Here is an 18,576-nt window from a genome sequence, read left to right on the forward strand (position 1 = left end):
TTTTTTTCTCAAAATGTTCGTTTTTTTTTTTTGATAGCGCAAAAAATAAACACCGTACAGGTGATCAAATACCACCAAAAGAAAGCTCAATTTGTGGGAAAAAGGATGTACATTTCATTTCGGTACTGCGTTGCATGACCACGCAATTGTCAGTTAAAGTATCGTAGTGCCGTAATGCAAAAAATGGCCTGGGGGTGTGTGTAAATCCTCAGGAGAGCAAGTGGTTAATTTATATATTTTTTGTCACTGGATTGTTTCATTATGCACTTTATATGTTTTCATGCGCTGCACATTTTATATATTTTGTTTATTGAGATTTTTGTCACCATCTCTTGTGCTAGCTGCTCCCGTCTCTATAGCGCTCGCCGTTTGCTTTTGAGATATTCTGACAGGTCTGCAGGAGACCTGCATGGCATCAGCAATCTACTGATCGCTAGTGCAATGCTTTACAGGCTGCTCTGGACACAAATAATAAATGCACATTTTTTTTATATGCAAAAAAATGTGCATTTATTATTTCTGTCCAAAAGGTGAACTTATCCTTTAAGTAATGGGACATGGCCACCATGTACAGTATGTGCGACGGTCACTTCTGCATCAACCTTTCCAGCACTTTGATCAATAAGCTGGAGGTATGGAAGTCAGACACAAAGATAAATATCATTGTGCAGTCAGTTTACAGTTCAAGTCCTCAAATTTCGCACTAATAGAAAAAGGCAGGGCATAACTTTAAAATCTTACATTTATGTGCTTCATATAGCATAGTGCCAAATTTATTTTTACATCTACCCAAAAAAGCTGAGTAAGCAGGGGTTTCTAAGTTCAAGGTAGCTCCATGTATCTGAAAGAAAGTATAATCAAATTCTAAGGAAAACACCTCTGTTGGGTTTGAGTCAGCAATGTCCCTGACAGGCTGCAGAAGAGAGTGTAAAAATGATATTACCTGACGATACCTCCATGAGCAACCAGGAGAGAAACCTGATTTTTTTCTTTAGGTCTGCCAAAGATATTAAAAAGGGGCCATTAAAGAAATGATGTAGCCACAGTGCGGCTATCATTGAAATCTGGAAAGAACATTCTGTGCCTAGTAATGGGCATTAACAGAGAATTATATGTCTATTTAAAATACTTATGGAGAAGGTCCTATTTACACAACAGCAAAAAAATAGGTGCAAAGCAGTAGGTGACAACTCTCTGAAAGGAGCTGTCCAAAATTGTTTTGAAAGCTGTACTCCACTTAAGGCATTTTCAGAGCAACCTATTTTTTTTTATTTTATCTGCAAATGTCCAGTCTTTAAGTCTCATCAATAGTATAGCAATATAATATAGTCTAAAGTCAGGCATCGATTAATTGAAATTGAATGAGAAATTCTAGGAATTAAAAGTTCCAGATACATTTCTAGAAATTTTTTAATTTTTTTAAAAAGAAAGAAAGGGGATTTTTATGGGTAACATCTAATTAAGAAAAAGGACTCTAGGAAGCACATTCATTTTTAAATTGTTTATTCTTCCCACCCAGGAGCAGAAACTGCCCTCCAGGATAGTACATTCCAGCCTACCTCATTCAGAAATGGACTATAATTCATTTTGAATATATACACAGATACTAAATGTATCTTGCTGCCACTGAAAGGGTAAATATGGTATAGGTGGAGAGGTTGAAGCTCAATATTTCAGATTTAGCCATGTTCATTCGGAAATCTAAAAGTTCACTACAGGAATCCAGCTCTTTTGACAATAGATATAGTTGCCTGTTCGATTAAAAAAAAAAAATTTCATCAGCAAAAGCTGCCAGCTTATACTCCTGAAGGTTGTTAAATGTGCCATGTATATCAGAATTGAGTGTAACCATGTTCAGGAATGGTTCCAATGAAATAAATAATACCAGAGAAATGGGGCATCTCTGTCTTGTGCCTTTTTACAAAGTAAAAGGAGACAAAAGGTATGCTATTAATCCTAACTTCTGTTGATGACTGACAATAAAGTTCACTAATCATACTGAGCATTCTTGGTACAAGATCATAACAGGACAAAGCTGTCATAAGGAATCCCCAGTCCACCCAATAAAATCCTTTCTCTTTGTATATAGCCAAAACCAAACTGGGCTCAGGGGCCTTATCCACATACTGTATAATCAAAAGAACCCTCCTTGCATTAACTCTGGCCTTCCTTCCCAGGATAAAACAAGTCTGGCCTGTGTTTATTAACTGGGAAAAAAATATATATCTGTATAATCATAAAGCCTTGGTAATTTTATATCTACATTTAAAAGTGAAATCTTGACGGTAAAGGCACAAGCCTTGTTTGTGAATAAGAAAGATATATGTGCCAAGTACTTCAAAGTCAAGGAGTATTCCAATCATAGAAACAATTCACATTCATAAATAAGTAAGGAAAAAGAGCATCTTAAAATTCCTTATAAAAAGAATTGACAACCAAATCTGGTCCTGGACACTTGCGTTTTGCAATCACAGAGAAGGCACAGGAGAGTCCCACCTCAGTGATATCTTGTTCAAATAAATGGCTAATGGATTCTTTGTTTCAATAAATAAGACTATATTAATCCACAATTAAGCAAGTTATTTATTATATTTTTATTAGAATTTTTCGTGACATTGAATAATTTTTGAAAAGTCCCTATAAACTTCTGCTACATCCTTAAAGTGGTTATAAAGGCTGAAGGTTTTTTTACCTTCATGCTTTCTACGCTCCATCAGCCCCCTCAATACTTACTGGAGCTTCAACGCGATCCAGAGATGTGAATAACAGCTTAGGCTGTTCCATGTCTCTGCCTTCTCATTGGCTGAGACAGCAAGCGGGAGCCACTGGTTCCTGCTCCTGTAAATCACAGCCAGTCAGCCAATGAGGAGAGAGAGGGGGTGGGGCCAAGCTGTGGCTCTGTGTATAAATGGACATGGAGCAGCTTGCTATTGGGGCACCCAACAGACAGGAGAAGCCAGGAGAGCCTGAGAGGGACCCTAGAAGGGGAGGACCCATGTTGCTCTGTGCAAAACCACTGCACACAGTAGGTGAGTATGGTCATGTTTGTTATTTTACAAAAAAAAAAAAAATTAACCTTTAGAATCCCTTTAGAAGTGTACACCAGTGTGCCCCTCTGAATTTTAATGTTGATGTAAAAGAAGTGGATTGCTTTCGTTTAAATGTACAAGCTAATAAACCGTCTGATTTATTTCCCCATTTATAACAACTTATATAGACTAACGACAACTTATATTTGGTTTTCTATGTTTTTAGGATTTGCATAGAAAACAAAGCTCCTGAAGTAAACTCACGCAAACATAGTGAGTTCATACAAGACATTCAAACCAGGTCACTACAAGTCTTAATCAAACATATTTTAGGAAACACATTACATGCTGATAAATGAAACTTAACCTCTTCCATACAGGGCACTTTTACCCCCTTCCTGCCGAAACCATTTTTCAGGTTTCAGTGCTCTCACACTTTGAATGACAATTGCGTGGATCATACAACACTGTACCCAAACTAAAATTTTATAATTTTCTTCACACAACTAGAGCTTTCTTTTGGTGGTATTTAATCAACACTGGGGTTTTTATTTTTTGCTAAATTAACAAAAAAAGATCGAAAATTTTGAAAAAAAAAAAACATGTTTTTCTTTGTTTCTGTTGTAAAAGTTTGCAAATAAATAATTGTTCTTCATAAATTTAGGCCAAGATGTATTCTGCTACATGTCTTTGGTGAAAATAACCCAAATTATGATGTATTTTTTAGTTTGTAGGAAAGTTAGAGAGTTCACAAACTATGGTATACATCTGAATATTGATCAATCCTGAAGTACTGACAGCCAATCTTTCTTGAGGTCCAAGAATGTCATAACAGTACAGATATCCTCCAAATGACCCCTTTTTGCAAAGTAGACAGTCCGACGTACTTCATAAGAGGCATGGCGGGTTTTTTGAAGTTGTAATTTTTTTGTCATAATTTTTCGGAAAATGAGAAATTAAAAAAAATTATTTTCACTATTTTTTTTTTACATACGGTCATCAGTGCAGTACAGCGTCATCATATAACTGGCATGGTGGTGATCAGGGACACTGACTGGTGACAGTAGGAAAAAAAAAATCATATTTTTAAATTTTTTTTTATATTTTTAACTTATTACATTTTTTTTCCTTTTTTTAAAGATTTTGTTTTCATATTTCACTATGACCAAAGTAGTACAATGTTACCATAGTAACATTGTACTACTTTGGGGAAGTGATCAGTATTTTTTTTTTTACACAATTTGCTTATAGCAAAGAATTACTTTGCAAGCATTTACCTGAATGACATCGATTCATTCAGGGTTTTTTTTTTTGTGCTTAGCTGTGATTTGGCCATGGCTAATCACATGACACAGCTGGGCTGTGATTGGCCCAGCTTGTGCATGTGATCACTGTGACCATTCACAGCTAGGCTCACTAGTATACAATAGATGGCATGAATGAAGCCATCCATTGTATACAACTGTCATGTGACCTGCTGTGATTGGTCACAGCAGGTCACATGGTATTGGCAACGGGTCCGGTACTCAGATCTGTCATTGGCCGTGTCCGAGGCACACGGCCGGTGACAGATTGCGCAGCTGCGTGGCTCTGCAGGTGCGCAAACTGTGCATGCCCGGGAGGATGCCGTATGGCGTCCACCCGGAACGCCAAGGGATTTTGCCGGCTGCCAAACGGCCATTGGCTGGGCGGCAAAACGTTAATCCATTAAATAATGGTAAAAGACCCTATATTAACTTGTATCTACAGATAATCGTATAGTCAGGCTTACCTGTAGGTACAATGAATACCTTTGAAACATGCACCGTTTAGGAGATATTCACATCAGCAATAGCCAATGACATCAGCCGTGCATGGGCAGTGACGCTCTGTATTCAGAGCACACAGTTGTTGAATGCAAAGCGTCGTGTCGCAGCCAGGGCTCCCACATGCATGTGTGGAAGTGATGGCCATTCAGACCACGAACCAAAAGGGAACACTTCGTGAAGATGAAGGCGCCAGGGGAACACTGCGCTGGAGGGCTCCGTATGCAGGTGAGTCATAATGTGCTAATATGCAGTGCATACTAGCACATTATGGCTTAGACCTGCAGAAGACCCAATTTTTTTTTTTGCCAGTTTACTACCGCTTTAATATCATCTCAAGGATAAATAAAGACACTTTGAAACATCAACTAATTTGTCTTCTTGGGTTGCTGTTCTTCAATCACAGATGAGATCTGGCCATGTTCAAAAAAACATGGACACATTCCTACAATACATGGGAAAAAAAACTATATGCAAAAGTTCTGGCAAATAGGTTGAAATATCTAATGCCGGAATGGAGACACAGACCAAGTCGGCTTTGTCCCAGGGAGAGAGGGTAGAGATAACGGATTTAGATCTTTTTTTCCTCATACAAACCGTAGGAAAGAGAAAACCTCTGAGGTGGTACTCTTGATTGATGCTGAAAAGGCATTTGATAGAGTAGACTGGGGATATATGTTGGATACATTTGAAGTATTGGGGATGGGACCCAGAATGAGAGAATGAATAAGGAAATTATATAGTCAACCCTCCACAACAATCATGGTTAATGGGGAATTATCAGAGTATTTCGGGATGCAAAATGGAAAAAGACAGGGATGCCCTCCGTCTCCACTGTTATGTTTATCACTGGAATCTCTTTTGGCTACAATAAGAAATAATATAGATATATAAGGAATTTGGATAGGAGATACAGAGCATAAGGTGTCAGCTTATGCAGATGATATGCTGTTCTATGTAGGAAACCCAAGGATAACATTGCCAAATTTAATGAAATCATTGAAAGAATATGGGGAGATGTCAAATTTAAAACTTAATCCAACTAAAACAGAGATTTTAAATATAAATCTACCAAATAGAGAGAAAAATATGTTACAGGAGGAATTTCCCTTTGTTTGGAGAGAAAAAGAATGAAAATATCTAGGTATAAAATTAACTATATCCTCCAAGAACTTATATAAATTAAATTATATCCCATTGTTAAATGAGATTAAGGATGAATTAAGGAATTAGGTAGGGTAACTCTGTCATGGACAGGTCGTATAAATTTGATAAAAATGGTAATTGTTCCAAAAATTCTATATAAATTTCAAATGATACCAATCAAACTACCGGACATATACTTTAGAATAATTAAAAAAATGTTAACAAGATTTGCCTGGAGGAATAAAAAACCTAGAATAAGACATGAAACTCAAGTAGAAATAAAGAGAAAAGCAGACTAGGAGTACCAGACTTGAAAAGATATTATAATTCGGTAATATTGGCGAGAATAACACACAAGGGAAAAGCTGAGTTAAAATAGAAAATACACTAAGTTATACTAATTTAAGTAGAATTGTATGGTTACCTCCACAATACCGAGGATTAGCAGATAGCACAAGTTTGTTCACACTGAATGTTTTAAGAGTTTGGGATGTTTTACACAAACAAATGGAGTGGGAATTTAATTCATTGTTAATGCCTTTAGGGCCCACAGAGTTTTTTTCCTCCGGGTAAAGAAGGTATCACGAGGAAGTGGATAAAGAAGGAAGATGTACAATTAAGGGATATAATGGTGGGTGAGGAAATGGGTTCACTTAAGCAATTGAAAAAAAAGTGTGAGGTTTTTATGAGAATGGATGAGTGGTGTTATTTTCAATTGAAACTTTTTATTGGGAAGCCATTGAGAACAAGAGAGGATTTGAACCCTTCTGAGTACTTATTAGATACATGGGGAGATGGGAAACATGGGATTTCTAAAATATAGAAGATTCTAACTGAAATAAACACAGATATAAGACCATAATTTATAGAGCAATGGGAAAGGGATTTAGGAGTAATAATTGATGAGGAAAAGCAGAGGAATATGTAGTCTAATTCATGAAAATGTAAATATGCAAGAGGTAGAAATTATTTATAAATGTTTGGCAAGATGGTATATCACACCGAGTGTTGCACACAGATTACATGGAGACAATTCACATTTATGTTGGCGTAGATGTGGAGGTAGAGGCACAATGTATCATATATGGTGGGAGTGTCCTAAAATTCAAGAGTATTGGGGGAAAATAGTATGCCCGATTCAGAAAATTACTGAGCTTAATATCACAAAAGATCCAGAGATTTGCCTTTTTCATGGTACTAAGCTTTCAGTTAAAAAAATATAAAAAATATGGTTTATTGTAATATCTGAATGCAGTGAAGGGATTGATACCCAAATTTTGGAAGGAACAAGAGGCACCAAAAATAAAGGATTGGGTAGACAGGGTGGATCAAATATATAGATTGGAGGAACTTTACCATATGAATGAAGATAAGATGGAGAGTTTTCATACAAAATGGAACAAATGGGAGGAATTTAAAAAGTCAAATTTAATCCTAGAGTTTATGGGTGATTAACATAGAATTAATATGGCTCTATTCTTTGGATTAGGATCTCTAGAAAGAATAGAAAAATGCAGAGTAGAGGCTGTGAAGGGACGGATGGGGGGAGGTGGGTGGTATATCAGTATAGGGGGGGGGGGGGGGGTTGGGAGGGGGGAAAAGATATAATGATTAATGTTAATGTTTTGATACTGTGTTCATCTATTTTAAAGAGTTTGTTTGTATAACTTGTTAATCTGAAAATTAATAATGAAATTTTTAAATAAAAAAAAAATACATGGAAAAAATTATGAAAACATGCTAGAAAACTGAGAAAAATGGAAGTCTTTAAATTGTGAGTGCAATATGAACTGCCATTTTACAAGTGTAGGTTACAAAAAAAATGGATCTGTCGTCAAGGGTAACACAGATGGTTTCATTTTCCAGTAGCTTTATAAAATAAGATCAATAAAAACAAAGTTGTACTTACACAGAGAGGCAGAGTATTGATAAATGAAGTGGCACATCCCGTTGCTTTGGGTGAAGTAGGATTTTTTGTGCAAAACTCTGGAACAGTCGTAAGTTCCTGGCCATCAAGTTTCTGCCATATGTACAAGGCAATCTATGAAAGATGTGACACAATATTTGAACTGAAACATCTCCATCGTAAAATGCTAGTTTGTGAGACAGTTAATTACATTTTCCATGTGAAAAGTATAAATTGATGTAAAAGGTAAATGCCAGTCAAAAAAGGATTTCAACCCAAAGAACACAACTTAATTGCTAAAAAAAATAAAATGTCTTTATTCTAGCATTTCTTTTCTACATCTTGATGCCTCACTATTTATATGACTGTAGTTGGAGATATACTTAAAGTCCAACTCAGGGAAATGTAAAAATCATCCCTTGCAGTGTAGGCAGTTGATTGTTCATTTAGGTACAGGGGACTTGTTAAAGTAGACCTTACTTGATCCTCTGTACTGTTAGAACTTTCCTTGCAGTGTATTTTCCCCTATGCTCAAACAGTCCAAGGTACTGATCTCATCAAGATCAATGCAGTGTCCATAGCCCTGCATTGGATGTGATGACACTAAGGGACAGTTTACGGCTGGAACATGGGAAAGAGCAATCTGCTAGGGGAACAAAGGATCAGGAACATCAAATTGCTGTTCCTCTCCCCTAGACTAAACAAGCAGCTAAGCAGCGCAGGCGCATCCCCACTACAAGTGATCATTTTCAAATTTCCTGTGCTTGGGCATGCAGTAATTGCTATGTTACAGGGGACAACTTGAAATGTTAATTGTGCCTAAAAATACCCTGAAAATATAACTTTTGCCTTAAGACTTCATAGTGTTTGACAGTGAATAGGTACTTCTCTTCTGTAGCCTCATACCAGTATATCTCTACAGAGTATTTGTATAATCAAAGTGGTATTAAAGGTTAGGCAGTTTTTTTTTTGTTTTTTTTTTTTAGAAAAATAACAAACATGTTATTCTTATCGTCTCCGTGCAATGTAACTAGCAACAGCTTGCTATGGGGGTAGTGGTGTGTACTTGCTCTCAAGCCCGGCTCTATGTGCCCATAAGACACGTATAGCCATGGCTCAGCCCCACCCCCCCCCCACTTTCTTTATTTGCTCACTGGCTCTCATGCACATCACTGGATTGAGAGGGGGCTCAGGTGAGTATTAGGGGAGGCTGTGGGGGGAGCAGCACACAGAAGGTTTTTACCTTCATGCATAGAATGTATGAAGGGAAAAAACCTTGTGCCTTTACAACCACTTTAAAGGTTTGCACATAGCTGCATATACAGAATGAACACACATAACACTTTCTTATGAGAGGAGTAAGCTAAGCCACGTATTACTACGAAGATGGCTTCCATAGTTCAGTTCCTCTATCTTCTGAATGATGCTGAAACTGCGATTGTGAACAAAAATGGTACTGCCCTCTCTGCACCTACTGTGGCCTTTCACAACAATATGTTCTCATTCACACCAGCAGGTGCACGTTAAGGTGTGCATAATGCATCCATGCTGGTGTGCTTCATGCTGTGAGCTGAAATGTGTTGTTAAAATGCATTACAGTGCTTGCTTTTTTCCCTTTTTTAACTACTATTTGATTCTATGTGTGGCAGATAGTTGTAATGTATTACAGTGTTGTAACACTCTTGAGCTTCACAAAAAGTATTTTTTTTTTCCATCGCACAGCAATTCAGCATGTTGGTGTGCACCAAAGCAAAGGCAAATTACCTTGTCTATGCATTGGAAATGTGAGAATAAAAGTGTACAGAATTTCATGACACAACGATTACATCCCAAAACAGCATGCACTGGATTAGAAAATTTTACTTCAGCAATCATGTAGTATTTTGCAGCTGATGTTAGCAGTTATCTGGTTTAAAATATCTTAACAAACGGTAACCTTATAGCTAACACAATATGTGTATATCCCTGGACAAAAGATATCACTTTGCCCCCAGAGAGTCCAAAAACAAAGCAAAAGTCTCTCTCAGCGTCCGTACAGTGAAATGTCCCAACTATCATGTGAAAAATGTCTCCTTCTTATTCAGTGTTCAACCACACATGATTCTTATATCATCTTCTACTTGGTATCCTCAAAAGAAATTATATAAAACACACAGTGCATTATCCTCAGTATAAAAACAATTATATTGAAAGAATCGCACTCACAAATTGTGTAGCAAATCCGTGCTTAGTGACTCCACCAAGTGGTCACTTCTATACGCCTGCAATTCCTACCCTTACCCTCTGTATATGTGTAATATATATATTATAATATAATATATATGCCTTATAGCAGGTACCACCAATAGAGCTCTTCCAATCACGTCGTCTTCTTTTCTGTGCTCCCTTCCATAAGAGGTATACCCTCCGGAAAAAATTATATATAGTGTAACACCATCAATAACTCAAATGTGTCCTCTCGTGCTCCACTCTTAAATCAATGGTGACCACCAGTGACATTTGATAAATCACTCCACACCTCACAGACCATGCACTACGTCAGCCAAAAGCCATAGAGCGGAAAGCCCCCCTCCCCGATCCACATTATTCCCAGTCTTCCAATAATGTAGTGTACTACTTTTCCTTTGACAAAGTCGGAAATGACAAACGCGTCACGTACACCGGAAGTTGTGTAGCGGCCACTGCTATAAGGCATATATATATATATATATATACACACACACACATATATACAGAGGGTAAGGGTAGGAATTACAGGCATACAGAAGTGATCACATGGTAGAGTGACTAAGCACGGATTTGCTACACATTTTGTCAGTGCAATGCTTTCAATATAGTTGTGTTTATACTGAGGATAATGAACTATGTGTGTTTATATCATTTCTTTTGAGGATACCGAGTAGAAGATGGAATAAGAATCACGTGTGGTTGAACACTGAATAAGAAGGAGAAATTTTCACATGATAGTAGGGACATTTCACTGTACAGACGCTGAGAGAGACTTTTGCTTAGTTATTTGGTTTACTTTACTTTTCCTGAAACCGAACTTTAAAGCAGACCTAGACTCATACAACCTTATCCTTCAGTGTGAGATAAGTCCGTTATGAGTGACATAGTGTTTACAGTAGGCATTCTGTAGCCACTCCTTGATGACACAATCAATAAAATCCAGTAATAAAATGCAGGAATGGGTGGGGTAACTCCTAACGGACTCCTACGAAGCTATAGTGGTGCACCGAAATTAAAATTCTGGTGCCGAAACCGAAAATTCAAAATGCACTTGGCCAAAAACTGAAACCGAAATGAGCAGTTTTTAAAAATTAATATATAGTTTTTGAAAAAAAAAAAAATACACTGATTAAAAAAAAAAAAAAAAACATATATACCCTAATTTTTTTGTAAAATATGAAAGAGAATGTTACGGCAAGCAAATAGATACCCAACATGTCATGCTTTAAAATTGGGCCCACTCGTGGAATGGCGTGAAACTGTGGTACTTAAAAATCTCCATGGGTGATGCTTTAAAAACTTTCACAGGTTAGCAGTGTAAATTACAGAGGAGGTCTAGTGTAAAAATTACTGCTCTTGCTCTGATGTTCGTGGAGATACTTCACGTGTGTGGTCTGAACACCATTTACATATGTGGGCATGGCCTACGTATACGTTCACCATGTGCGAGCACTGGGGGGACAGGGGCACTTTAATTTTTTTTTTATTATTTATTTAATGGTTTTTGGGTTTTTTTGCACTGTCCCTTTAAAAGAAAATGTAATCCCTTTCATTCCTATCACAAGGAATGCATGCATCCCTTGTGATAGAAATAATTAGTTACAGGTCCTCTTTATGGAGAGATATGGGGTCAATAGGACCCCACATATCTCCTCTGCAATGTAAAGCATTGGATCAAAAAAAAAAAAAAAAAAAAGCATTGATCTTTGATAACTGAGTGCTTTAAAAAAAAAAAAAAAAAAAGGTCGGAACTGGAAGTGACATCACTCTAGTCCTCCAAGGGCATAAAGATTAGTGGAAGCCATCTTCCTTCACTAATCTCTATGCCCAGCACTTGGATTATTTTCAGGTAAGGCTGAGAACTTCAGAGCTGCAGCTGCTGGCGGCGAGGGGCGGGGTTTTTTCGGCGCCTGTATCAGTGCTGTTTTTCATATCAGCCAACAGGGATGTTTTTGCCTGAAACATTTCGCCCAATTTTGGTGCATCCCTATATAACAGATGTCTCCAAACTGCAGCCCGGGGGGCACATGGGGCCCTTTGGGCGCTATTTCATCCACTGATGCCAACAATGGGGCATAGATCCTCCCACGGACACCAATGAAGGGGGCACAATTCCTCCCAATGATACCAACATTGGGATACCTTTCTTCCCAATGACATCAACAATAGGGCCCAAAGGCACTATTTCATACACGGATACCAACAATGGGGCATAATTCCCTCCACAATGAAGGGGGCACAATTCCTCCAAATGACACCAATGATGGGGCACAATTCCTTCCAATGGCAGCAATAATAGGGCACAATTACTCCAACTGAAACAAACAATGGGGCATTATTTTTCCCAGTGACGTTGGGACCTTTTCTACTCCCACTGCCCACAGTATGGCCCTCCTATAGTCTGATAAACCCTTTGTTTACAAAGTTTGGAGACCCCAGAGCTGAGGAATGTAGTTTGACTAGGCACTGTCAAAATCAAGAATAGGCTAAAAGTACATATTGTTTTATGGATTTGCTTAGTCACATTAAACTGTGCTTAGAAATACGGTCAACCTTTGATTTTAAGTATATGCCCACTTTAAGACGAAGAAAGCAAATTATGAGGGCTATTTTGGAATATAGAATGGATATGTACTCAAACAGTATTAATCTATATAAATACTAGCTTTTTTTTAGACTAAAATGTAGGATGGTAAGCTGACAGCAGCCATTTCTTGTTATGATGACCAGGATAAAACACCATAATTATACTCATTCTCCATGTCATAAGTTCTTGCTAAAGTAGCTCATTAATCAAGAGATAATGAGAGAGAAAATAAGTACAGGTCACAATGTCAACAAGAACCAAGATAATTACAGAGAAAAATATTGCAGCCACTGAAGATGGTACATTTAGAATATAAACTAAAGACTCCTAAATCCAGAAATAAAGATAAACTACATGCATCTATCTGATGCCATTGTGTTGATTTTTCGGTTTACATAACCGTATTAGCTTAAAATAAAAATGACAGAAATGGAAAAGATAATTTATTAGAAACCACAATACTAGAGAAAGGCATTCTGAATATTTTAATTTCAAGCTTATGGGCCTCATGAATTAAAAACAGGCTATGGATGTCATCCGTTCAGAACAAATTAGAAAATGAAAATGCACCACTAATTTTGTAGTTAACATGGCAGAGCTAGCAGAGAAGCCCAAAGAGAGTTAGATGTGACAGGCTGAGCTGTCAATCACTACTTCACAACATCATCGTGACACAAAATGCTTGGATTTTATACAGTTAGATAGGTCTTACTCAATAGTGATGGCAGCACTCAAAGAGACAATGTCTTAAAAATAGCTGGCAAAAGCACAGGGAAATCGTGTATTTTAAATAATTACTTGCAGTGTTTTTCTTTTCCATACATTATTTTTCTTCACTTGCAATTTATGGTTCAATGTAACTCCCTTCCTCTCTGTCTCCAGTACCTCACCTGGCCAGTGAGCTGCTTTAAGGAGGAGTAAAACTGACCCACAAAGCTGAACCAAGAAGCAGCAATGTGATCTGACTGACTAGCAGACATGTGGGAATTACAAGAAGGTTGGTAACAATTACCGTATATATATTTTATTGGTTCTCTAAGAGTTTCAATTTAACATAACATTTTCAAAATATTCTAAAATATTCATAATCTGAACAGAAATGACAAGTGTTCTGAACAGAACCTTTATAGGTGTTTTTGAAAATTACTGGTATTGTTCCCCTTCACTTTTCACAAATCATTAATTTTTCCAGGAACACAGTCAATTGTTTCCATTTTGCTGGAGGAAAAAAAAAAAAAAAGAGAAAAAAAAAGAAAAGAAAACCTCTGCTGTGAGGTTGTCTATATGCTGCATTTATATATCAGCTAACTTTGGAAGAGGTAATTCCTAGCACTGACAGTTGTCAGTGAATTATTGTCTTGCTGCAGTTAGGCTTCCCTGCCCATCCCTGACCACTAGATTGGGTGGCTGGCCTGAGAACATAATCTTATTGCATTCATTTTAATTAGGCTGATTTTCTTTTCCAATAATTTTTATTGTTTGTTGAAAACAAAGGTTCACATACAAAATATGACATACTGTACATACTCTTGCATTTTACATATTGTTACACAAAGGTTTCCTAAACAGGAGCACATACCCATTCTTGGCTTTGTTTCAATATTGTGGACCATTTATTCCATGAAAAAAATTTAATCTTTGTAACAGGGAAACCTGTGTCTAATTTCGACAACATTTTACAAAACTCTTGTATAGAATAGACTTGGAACAACCCCCCCCCCCAAACAAAAAGAAGAGAAAGCAGGAAAGAAAGGAAGGGAAGTAAAAGGGAGAAGAGGTACGCCCCACCTCTCCTGCAGATCCGCATATAGAGCTAGTCCTCATTGCTCTGAAATGTAATCCACGGGTCCCAAATATTTTCAAATTAAGGCATTTTAGTTGACTGATTTGATTTGTGAGGTTGAGCACTGCAAGCAAAAGGAAAGTGTGTTACTGTAACACGTGTTACAGTAACAAACTGTGATCGCCATGACTGGAAAATATTGTGATCACATCAGAAACAATATTGTGATCACAACTAATTGGCTCTCAATACTGGCCTTCGCTTACGCAGGCTGAGAGCAGCTGTACAGGGGATTGCAGAGTCAGATACCAAGTCAAATTCAGGTACTTACACTTGCTACATTTAAAAATTACACCTAATGATATATTGATGAACATGATATTTTGTTTTCATATAGTTCAAATTTTGTGTGCACATAAATGTACATGTGGTATTTCAGACTGTCATCTAAAAAAGGCACATTATCTGGGTACAACTGTGGCATAAAAGCACTTTTGGCCACAAGATGACACTCAGGACCTACTGTAATCAAAACAAAGAACAGGTTGTCATGTCTTATATTTCCTTCTATCAGCCCCCTGCCTCAATACTAAGTCATTGACCTAAACAGGTATGCAGATAACAATATCTACAAGTATATGTCGAGCGCTTATGAGGAAACTTCAAAGCAGCTGGCACAAGAGATAGTGACAGCAAATCTCACAATAGTATATATGTATACAGTGCAGCGCTAACATTTTTTTATATGATATAAATATTAGATCACCAACATCAAATAAAACACCAGTGCAAGTTAAATAAAATATCTCTCAGTGAGACATAGATGCACAATTAATAACGTATAACTCAGTGAAGCAATGAACAAATAAAATCCATCAAGTATACGTTAATGTGACAAACGAAGAGTCCATTAGGTGAACAAATAATGTGTAAGTGGCACTACGAGACACAGTAGCAACGTGTTCAATTCCAAACAGGTGCAATAGGATCCAGTGAAACATTCCACCACTGCTATGCACTCACCAGAAAGCTACTGGTGTAGTAACAGTAATCGCTGATCACTCAGATGAAATGCTTAGAACCTTTAGCCAAACGAACTTATCCAGAAAGCTACTGGTAGCAGTAATCGCTGATCACTCAGATAAAATGCTTAGAATCTTTAGCCAACATGACTTATCCTAGGAAGAAAGCTCACCACACGGAGCCCAGAAAGCAATATGTAGTGTAGTGCTTTTATTAAAATGGATGTAAAACATTCCACGTGGAAAGGTAAACAGACATGGGTGAATTCACATACCAAGATGGCCGCCGCTCCTAGTCACGGACACGGTGGTGTAACGTCAGCACGTAGGCTCCACCCTCCACCCACATCACGCCACCGTGGAAAACACAGGTGGAAAATAAATAAAGCAAAATGATCTGTGCGTGGCCACTCCTCCTACTCATCCCATCATCCATGTCAATAGAAATGGACACGGTGAGGCATGCATTTGCTTCCCATGAGCTTAAATAAGGACAAGCGTAGACACCAAATAATTATATGCATTTGCTTTGGAGGTTCAGCTAATTTGCACAATGACATCCATCCCAGAATCTGTGATACAATTGTTAATAATAAAGAAATTGCTATATTTAAAAACCTCAAGAGCTCAGCCATTATTTTAAACCGGAGACTTCTTAATGAGATAATCTGCGTTCTTTTATTCCAAAACATATTTAGACTGGATAATCATAGCTGGGCAATATGCCATGACTGGGTTAATGAGGGCTCAGAATACGTCATATTTACACACAAGAAAAATGCATGCATTTTTCAAAATTAAAGAGCGCTTGGTGTTTTGCTGTAGTAGTGTCGGCTATTGGCAACTGTAGAAAAGTCTCACATCAAAGGGATCATGAGATTAATATTAAAGATCTTTACAAACAGTAAACTTAGAGCTGTTAATGAGATTAAATCAATTCACTTGCAACCACCATGCCAGTCCTAGGTTTAGAAAGATATGTACACCCCTCCAAAGTGAACATAGAAGCATTGTGAATACATTTTCCTCTACAGCACCCTCCTATGGGGTGATGTGGAGAAGCACCAGAATCCCAGGAACTGAACTCTTAAGCTCCTGGGCTTAATGATAGACCCTGGCTGTCAGTGACAGCTGGCGGTTCTAGCGCTAGCACAGGGTGTTGAATTTGGGGGCACAGGATCCTCTGAGTCTGGACACTGTTTTAAACCCTGCTTAAGACTCCAATGGTCAATGTGTAGTGATTAAAGTGAGACCAGGCACGAAGTTTGGGAGGTGTTGTGTGCTTCACAGAACATTAGATAAGAGCTGCTCCTGTTTTGAAGCAAAGAAAACATTCCTATACACATTGTTGCAGGCACAAAGCTGTACCTTGCATTTTGACCAAATATTGAACAGGAGGTATGAGGGTCCTGCTGAGTACATCATATACTCTAGACTAATAGGGAAATGGAGGTATTATATTATCATCTGGGATTAAGAGTAATAGAATGAAAAAATAATTCCACAAGCACCCTCCAGTGCTCTCAACATGATCCAAAGGCATTTGATCATATTATTCTGGCCAAAGGGGTGACCAGCCTGTCAAACAAAATGACTACATGGTTTCTACATTATAGTATGCTTCCAGGGAGGGAGGTACTGAGACCTTGTTTACTACCCCCCACATTCTCTTAACTTCAGATGCCACAGTGGTTTGTGCCAAAAGCCTTGTTATACATCAGTACTGGGATGGTACTATGAGGCTTGCAACATGTTCATACCTTAATTGCTGCAGGTCTATCTACTTTAATTACTAACCCAGTAGAGTAGACCATAATATAGTCTCATGGGACAGAAGATACCTCAGGTCCTGGATGTGTTTAGTGAGGACTAAAACCTTCAGCATAGGAGCTTTCCTCACATTTTCACAACCTTTGTCACTATATTGAGGACTGTTTATAGTACCTCTAAGGGATCTTCAGAATCCTGTATTGTAGCCAGCCTGGGCAAAAATAATCAATTTATAACAGACCAGAAATGGAAAAGACTTTCAGAAGACTCCAGCTGCCCAGAGTGGTTGAGGAGTTACAGACCACGGGATCTACTTCTGCCCATATCATACACAGCACAGGAAAAAAAGCCATGACAAAGATTATATACAGTCAGGTCCATAAATATTGGGACATCGACACAATTCTAACATTTTTGGCTCTATACACCACCACAATGGATTTGTAATGAAATTAACAAGATGTGCTTTAACTGCAGACTGTCAGCTTTAATTTAAGGGTATTTACATTCAAATCAGGTGAACGGTGTAGGAATTACAACAGTTTGCATATGTGCCTCCCACTTGTTTAGGGACCAAAAGTAATGGGACAGAATAATAATCATAAATCAAACTTTCACTTTTTAATACTTGGTTGCAAATCCTTTGCAGTCAATTACAGCCTGAAGTCTGGAACGCATAGACATCACCAGACGCTGGGTTTCATCCCTGGTGATGCTCTGCCAGGCCTCTACTGCAACTGTCTTCAGTTCCTGCTTGTTCTTGGGGCATTTTCCCTTCAGTTTTGTCTTCAGCAAGTGAAATGCATGCTCAATCGGATTCAGGTCAGGTGATTGACTTGGCCATTGCATAACATTCCACTTCTTTCCCTTAAAAAACTCTTTGGTTGCTTTTGCAGTATGCTTTGGGTCATTGTTCATCTGCACTGTGAAGCGCCATCCAATGAGTTCTGAAGCATTTGGCTGAATATGAGCAGATAATATTGCCCGAAACACTTCAGAATTCATACTGCTGCTTTTGTCAGCAGTCACATCATCAATAAATACAAGAGATCCAGTTCCATTGGCAGCCATACATGCCCACGCCATGACACTACCACCACGCTTCACTGATGAGGTGGTATGCTTAGGATCATGAGCAGTTCCTTTCCTTCTCCATACTCTTCTCTTCCCATCACTCTGGTACAAGTTGATCTTGATCTCATCTGTCCATAGGATGCTGTTCCAGAACTGTGAAGGCTTTTTTAGATGTCGTTTGGCAAACTCTAATCTGGCCTTCCTGTTTTTGAGGCTCACCAATGG

General features: G+C 38.0%; 1 protein-coding gene across 3 annotated transcripts in view; it reads right to left on the reverse strand.

Annotated features, from left to right (window-relative positions):
- The window catches only part of B3GLCT (beta 3-glucosyltransferase), a 523,490-nt gene that overhangs the window by 159,576 nt on the left and 345,338 nt on the right, over window positions 1-18,576 (reverse strand). For all 3 annotated transcript variants that reach the window (XM_089690888.1, XM_089690889.1, XM_089690890.1), the window contains one exon: window positions 7,890-8,021. In XM_089690888.1, the coding sequence (XP_089547014.1) occupies window positions 7,890-8,021 (132 nt within the window). The remainder of the gene's footprint in view (window positions 1-7,889; window positions 8,022-18,576) is intronic.

Source organism: Staurois parvus, unplaced genomic scaffold (assembly GCF_062004578.1).
Source record: "Staurois parvus isolate SC_StPar_1 unplaced genomic scaffold, SC_StPar_1.0 ptg000544l, whole genome shotgun sequence".
In the NCBI taxonomy this organism is placed as follows: domain Eukaryota; kingdom Metazoa; phylum Chordata; class Amphibia; order Anura; family Ranidae; genus Staurois; species Staurois parvus.